We start from the raw sequence: 7,122 nt of genomic DNA on the forward strand, positions 1-7,122 counted from the left end.
CTGGGAGCTGTGGTTGGTTGGTATTGTTGCTCTCCTCATGGTGCCACAAACCCTTTCAGCTCCTTTAGTCCTCACTCTAACTCCTCCATTGAGAACCTCATGATCAGTTCAATGGCTAGTTGTGAGCATCTGCCTCTGAATATGTCAGACTCTTGAAGGCCTCTGAGGAGACATCCATATCAGGCCCTTATCGGCATGCACTTCCTGACTTCCACATCAGCATCTACCTTTGGTGACTGCACATGGGATGGATACTCAGGTGGAAAGGTCTTCAAATGGCCCCTCCTTCAGTTTCTGTCCCTCACTTTGTCTCCATATTTGCTCCCTTGAGTATTTTGTTGCTCCTTCTAAGAAGAACTGAATCACCCCCACTTGGTCTTCCTTTTTTATGACCCAGCTTTTTTTTTTCTCTTTTCTTTTTCTTTTCTTTCTTTCTTTCTTTCTTTCTTTCTTTCTTTCTTTCTTTCTTTCTTTCTTTTTTTTTTTTTTGAGACAGGGTTTTTCTGTATAGCTTTGTAGACCAGGCTGGCCTCAAACTTATTTATAGAGAGATGCCTGCTTCTGCTTCCCAAGTGCTGAGATTAAAGTTGTGTACCTCCACCTGCAGCCTGGTTGTGCTGTAATATTTTCAGTAAACCCAGGGATAATATACATGTGTGTCCATACACACACTGAAGTAGAAACTTCTCTTTGGAAAGTCAATTATATCAAATGATGTTTTACTGGGGCACACAGGCGAAAGCATGTTTTGCTATAGCAGGCACGTGAAAGGAATTATTTAGAAAGAATATAAATATGACCCCACAGTCAGTGGGCGCTAGGGTGTTGGTTTACTTAGCTCTACTTTGCTAATCTTTGCTGACAACACGCCGTGTGTTGGTTCACCTTACATTATGTTGTTGAGATTCACTTGTGATGACGTCATAGGGAGAAACTTGACAAAGAACTCGTGAGGTTCTTGTAGCTTCTTGATGCTTCTACGGGGTAGGTCCGGTTGGCAAGCCTTAGGATTTCTTCTGGATTGAACTGCCCTTGCTGGATTGTGTGTGTGTCTGCTGATTGGACTGGACTGCAGCTGCTGATTCATGTTTGGTGTTTGCTAGTGGACTGAACTGAGAAAAACGAAGATTGGAATTGCCCCCAAAGAACTATTTCTAAACAGGTCTACTTCCCCCATATACTAATAATCTTTTTTTCCTCGCTACCTCTGGTGGATGGTGGGCTAGAGGGGTGGTTGAACCCTCATTAAATTAGGTTGAGAAATTATATGTCTACATACACAGACTGCAACTTATCTTGAGGTCAGGGGTTTGGGAGGGGATCCAAGGACCCTTTTATACTTGTTCAAAGCTTTTAATGGATCATCTTGTATTTCTCCTGCCTTCTGTCAGCTTCCCCCCACCCCCTACACACACTTCTAGACTTTGCTGGCGCCCCTGAGCCTTTTGTTCTGATATGTAATCTGGGTTGTATTTCAGCCTTTCCCACGGCAAGCTTGGATATCCATTCTCTTAGATGTGCCGTATCAGTTGCTGCATGCACATTTCTTTCCAGCGTCCAGTGTTCTATTGTCTTTGTCGCCTTTCCTACTCGTTGTCTCTGTGGTATCAATAAACCCCCATAGCTGCCACTTCAGGAGGATTTTAAGAGAGAGTAGTTTGGGTGGCAGGATTCTGGTGCATGCCTTTGGAGGTCAGAGGATAACTTGCAAGAATTGGCTCTCTTCTTTCACCTGTGGGTCACAGGAACCAAACAAATGTGATCAGATCTGGTGGCAAGCATCGTCACCCACTGAGCCTTCTCAACGTCTTTGTCCTCAGTTCTAAGCATATTGCTTAAGTTACAATAAGCGTCCCCCAAAATACCTGGTCAGTCGAATAATGCAAGAATCAAAGCTGTTATCCTTCCAGCTTTGGAAACAGACCCTGTGTTCCACCCATTTGTGTGCCCTTGGACAAACCACTTCCAATCTGGAACCTTTGTCTCTGCTTGTGCAAAATAGTAATGATTATAACACCTCATCTGGTGCCTTCCCCAAGGCCCGGAGCAGAGAAAGCTCTGTGTTCAGGGTGCTGAGAGGTTCAGTGTCAAAGTGACAATTCTTAGAAAGTCAGTGTTTTACTTAAGCTTTAAATTAGTCTTCACACTTGAATGACAAATTGGTCTATAATTAATGCCTCCAGGGCAAAATTTGTGTGTCACTCAGCTTGATTCGTAGAGGTAGCAAAACTTCTCAGCCAGGATAGGAAACTAACATTAGTTGCCAAGGACCTACTGTGTGCTCATATGCCTCCTGTGCCAGGGTACTGGATCCCAAATTGACACTGTGGTTGTGTGGATTCTGTGGAATCCATTAGCCCGGACCTTTCATCACCCCCACACCCCTTGCAGGCTGTACCGCTGGCACAGAATAGGCTTGTCTCGGGATGCCCATCGCGGGAACACACACACTTAAACCCTGCTGTGTCACACAGCTGCAGTCAGGGCCAGCTTAGAACAGGCACTGTGCCTGGTTCTGGGCAGAGACAGCTGATCTTTATTATATATGCATTTAATTACATATTGAGGGACTAGGTTCTTTTTCTGCACCATGTGGGTCCCTGGGATCAAACTCAGGTCATTAAGTTTGGTGACATGTGCCTTTACACATTGCGCCATCTCACCATCCACATAGCCTCTGTGTGTGTGTGTGTGTGTGTGTATGTGTGTGTATGTGTGTGTGTGTGACAGAGAAAGAGAAAGGGAGAGAGAATGAATATGCACGTGAATGCAGGTGCTTGCCAAGTCCAGAAGAGGGTGTCAGACAGTCTGTGAGCCACAGGGACACTCTTAATCTCCTAACCATCCCTCCAGCCCCGAGCATAGTTTTCATCGGGAAGTCCCCCAGACTACCTGCACATGATCCACTTTCTCTAAAGCAGGCTCTGAGGCTGCGGGCAGAGAAAGCAGCTGTGACTCCTTGGTCAATCTCCATCCTCTCCACCCTTTTACCCCTCTTTTGGACCTGGCCTTCCCTTGCTAAGGCAGCCGGGGACCACTGGAGTCTAGGCCCGATGCCCAGCAGGTGAGGGCGTGGTGGGGCGTGACTAAGGCACTTCACCGGCCCCGCCCCAACCTGCAACGCCCCTCCTCTCCCGACGACCCCCCGCCCCCAGCCCTCAGCGCCCCGCCCCTCCCCGCGCCGGCCGCAGTCTCCACCCCCTCCGGGCCGGCGCGCGGCTCCCGCCTCCTTCCCTCGGCGCCCGCTCCCGCCTCCCTCCCTTTCCGCTGCCGAGGCGCCGGGAGCCGAGCCCCAGCGGACCGAGCCGCGGCCGCAGCGGGCGGCGGGCGCAGAGGCGGCGGCGGCAGGGTGGTCTGGCGACGGCGATGCGGCAGCCGCGCTGAGCCTGACCGCTCCAGGCGCCGGGGGAACCGGCCGCGCGGAGCGGCAGCATGCGGGGCGGCGAGGAGCTAGACGGCTTCGAGGGCGAGGCCTCGAGCACCTCCATGATCTCGGGCGCCAGCAGCCCGTACCAACCCACCACCGAGCCGGTGAGCCAGCGCCGCGGGCTGGCCGGCCTGCGCTGCGACCCTGACTACCTGCGCGGCGCGCTCGGCCGCCTCAAGGTCGCCCAAGTGGTAGGTGCCGGGCGGGGCTCCAGGTAGGAGCGGGCGGGTCGGCGGCCTAGCCCGCGCCTTCTTTCCCCGCACCCAGCCGCGGGGGGAAGGCCCGGCGGACCAGAGTCAGGTCCGAGCTGCGCGGTCCCCGCTCCGAGCACCCCTTACTCCGAGGTCCTTGGGCTGCAGTCCCTGCTCCTCTAGGGACCGCACCCTCGGCCGGAGTCTGTCCTCTGCAGCTCCGAAGCCTCAGGGGTGCCTGGTCCCTGCACACCTGCTCCGGGGCCTACCTGTGCCCTCCCTGCTTCATTGACGAGGTTGGTGCGCAGAGCTGGTTGCGAGGGCCGTGCCATCTCCTGGCTACTACTATGCTTAGCAACTTGTAGCAGGTTTTCCGGTTCGCGTAACCCCCAGACGGTTCTCTGCTAACAGGGGCCGGGGGCTGTGGCATGGTTTCCTCCCTGGCGCCTAGCAGGGTGCCCAGCAGATGGTGGACGCTCAATAAATATTTGTTGAATGGAGGCATGTAGCCCAGATGCAGTGGGGGAGTCCAGATCTACCCACAAAGCCTCCAGTCTTTACTGCGGACGTTAGCTTCCTTCTTAGCATCCCGTAGTCCTCGACTCGGCACTGGTGGTTTCTTGGAACTGCCCAAATTGGTACCCAGAGTTAAGTCACTCTGGGAGGGCGGCCAGTTTGGGAGGTGACAGATATGGGGAACTTTCTGTTGGTCTTGGGCATTCTAGAGCACATTTCTTGGGGTCCTCATTTTTTTTTAAAAAAAAACTCCCAGAGTGTTTGGTTCAGGAGCTTCTGGGTTCTGTTTCAGTTTTGTGGTTTTGTAGAAGGTCCGTCTGGGCAGTGGTTTACCTTTGTTGTGGACTGGGCATGGTCCATTTTAGAAAAACCTCTGTATCCCTCTTACTCTGTCACAGGTAGCCTTTCACATAGGCCTCAAAACTTTGTAGACTTCTCAGCCAGGCAGAGAAGCCATTTGCACAGAACTGCAACATACTTGCATTTTCTTTCAGGGAGCATTGGGTCTGTTACGCTTATTAACCCAGTGCATGCATTAACCTTTCTTGGGAGAAATACCATGTGTGGACACCCTTTAAATAAAGGTCCCTGTGTTTATCGGTTGCGGTTGCAGAATCGTGGACCGATTTCTCTCTTCTATGCACAAGGCTTGGTCTTCTGATGCGTAGTTTTGAAGGGCTTTAATGAGAAATAAGTGGAGCAAGTTATCTATCTTTAAATTTTAAAACAGTCTTAATCCAGTAATCTGGAATGTTCTCAAGGATGTAATGGCATCTGTTGGGCATTGCTGTTAGCAAAGAGAATGTAGGGGTGGGGGAGGTATGTAATTCTAATGTTTGAGTACAGTGCAGATAATCAGAAGAAAAGGGCAGGGCTGAACTTGGAGCCAGGTGGACTACAAGGCCTAGTTAGCGACCTTCTTAGTTTGCTTACCAGGCCTTTGAAAGTAAATACAACTCTTAACTTGCCCCTCAGAATGGAGATGGAGTGGTCTGTACAAAACATTTTCAGCTCACTGCTGGGACTTTGCTGTTTCCAGGAGCAGGAGCTGGAGCCTGTCATGTTTACCCCCTTGGAAAGATGTGGTTGTTTGGTAGTCCTTACTTTCCATGTGGAAGGACTTCGGGGGCCAGCCTTTAAAACCTTTCCTATTGCCGAGTGTCCACTGTGGATTGTGTACTGGCAAGTGGAGGAATGGTCACTTGAGTGATGTGGCAGGCAGGTTGGTGGTCTCATGCCCTTTGGGTTCTCAGTCTTGCTAAGTGTTAGGGTGATCCACTTTCCCTCGAGAAAGCAAACATGTTCCAAGATATTAGGCAAGTCCTTATGAGGGTCCTTCTGAGATGCCACACAGCTCAGACTCCGCCCAGAGAGAAGGGAACGTATTAATTCTTTCACTTCAGTAAAGTCTGGCTTTTAAAAGGCTTAATATTTATAGACATTGCGATGGTGAGGCCTAAGGAAACTGCAGATCCTTGCTTTTCCCACACTCCGTCCAGCATTGCCGCCACCCTAGGCCTCTGTAGAATCGGCAGATTCAGACCCCCTCAAACCTGTTTAGGTTTTAACAGGACTTCCTAGGTGATCCTTATGTACACAGGAGGCTGCAGAGAGGGCTTGCTAATTAAAAGCCATTGTCATTCTTCTAGAAGACCTGGGTTTAGTTCCTAGCACCCAGCTCTGGTGGCTCACAGCCACTTGTAACTCTAGCTCTATAGGGCATCGCTTGTCTTCTGTGACACATAGGTGGCATATACTCACACAGACCACACGTTTACACATAAACGTAAATTTTAAAATCTTAGAAAAAAATCCAGAAACCCTTTAGATGGGTGTTAGCACTTGTCTCTGTCCTAGCCAGCAGTGTTCATCCCTTAAAAGAGCGAAGGGGGTAAACTTTGCCCCACATCTCTGATTTTTAAAATCTCTAGCCTCTGCCCCACCCCTTTCCTCAGTAATAGAATGAGGGAAAATGACTAAGTAAACATTTTAGGAATTGTAAGAATTAAGGAGTTAAGGTGGCCAAAGGTGCTCTCTTAGGTGACTGAGGCAAATCTGAGCATTTGCATCTCAGGGTTGGGTATTGGAACGTCTTTTGCTTGGTGGGCAGCCCTGTCAGTTTGTAACCTGGAGCCAGTGAACACAGTCGGGGATTGTTTTATTGTACTCTTGAGATGTGTGAGTTGTGATGGTAAAACAGACAAAAACAAACCTGCGTTTCCACTAAAGCCCAACGGGAATGTAAAGAAACTATACGTAGCATAAAACAGCCACATTTCCACAGCTTCTACTCTGGTAAACACTGGCTGCCGCCACCGTGCAGAGCCTATCGATCCCAGATTCTGTAGTTACTCTAGAAGGTCTGGGCCAGTTGAGGTTTAATTGTGACAGACTTTGGTGTCCTCTTTTGGAGAGAACTGTTCTAAAGACCAGACACCAGTACTGGGGAGATTACTGTCAGTAAATAAATGATTGCCTCAAAGCCTGACTCGAGGACCTATGCTTGTAAACCCAGCACTGGGGAGGCAGAGATGGGCAAATCTCTGGAGCTTGCTGGTCTGTCTTAATTGGCGAGACCCAGGTCTCAGTGACCATTCATGTGGCGGTCATAGGCTGAGTCTGTCAGCTGCTTCTCTCCTCTACCTTTCCGTGGTCTACAGGGATGCAATGAAGGTCATCAGGCTTGTGTCCTCAAGTGGCAAGCGCCTTTATTCACTTACCCATCTCACCGGCTCCAGGATTCACCCTCTAATAACTGCTGTCAGCAAACTTGGAAGAAAGGGGAACTCAGTTCTGGAAAAGGCTGACTGAAAACTCTGTAGCTAACTTCCTACTTATGGAAACAAGCAAATGCTTTGCTTTCAGATGGGGCCAGGCAGTGATGCCTGCTCTTCATAGTCAACAGCATACTGAAAGCTCATCTGCTGCAGTCATGGATGAATGGATGGATGGATGATGGATGAGTGGATGGATGGATGAGTGGATGGA

At 49.9% G+C, this 7,122-nt stretch overlaps 1 protein-coding gene across 1 annotated transcript in view; it reads left to right on the forward strand.

Annotated features, from left to right (window-relative positions):
* The first annotated feature begins 3,313 nt into the window (after positions 1-3,313).
* Cmtm4 (CKLF like MARVEL transmembrane domain containing 4) overlaps positions 3,314-7,122 on the forward strand; it is a 38,141-nt gene continuing 34,332 nt past the window's right edge. Inside the window, exon 1 of the mRNA XM_028779316.1 lies at positions 3,314-3,618. Coding sequence (XP_028635149.1) covers positions 3,433-3,618 — 186 coding nt within the window. The 5' untranslated portion in view covers positions 3,314-3,432. The remainder of the gene's footprint in view (positions 3,619-7,122) is intronic.

This window comes from Grammomys surdaster, unplaced genomic scaffold (assembly GCF_004785775.1).
Source record: "Grammomys surdaster isolate TR1022 unplaced genomic scaffold, NIH_TR_1.0 349, whole genome shotgun sequence".
In the NCBI taxonomy this organism is placed as follows: domain Eukaryota; kingdom Metazoa; phylum Chordata; class Mammalia; order Rodentia; family Muridae; genus Grammomys; species Grammomys surdaster.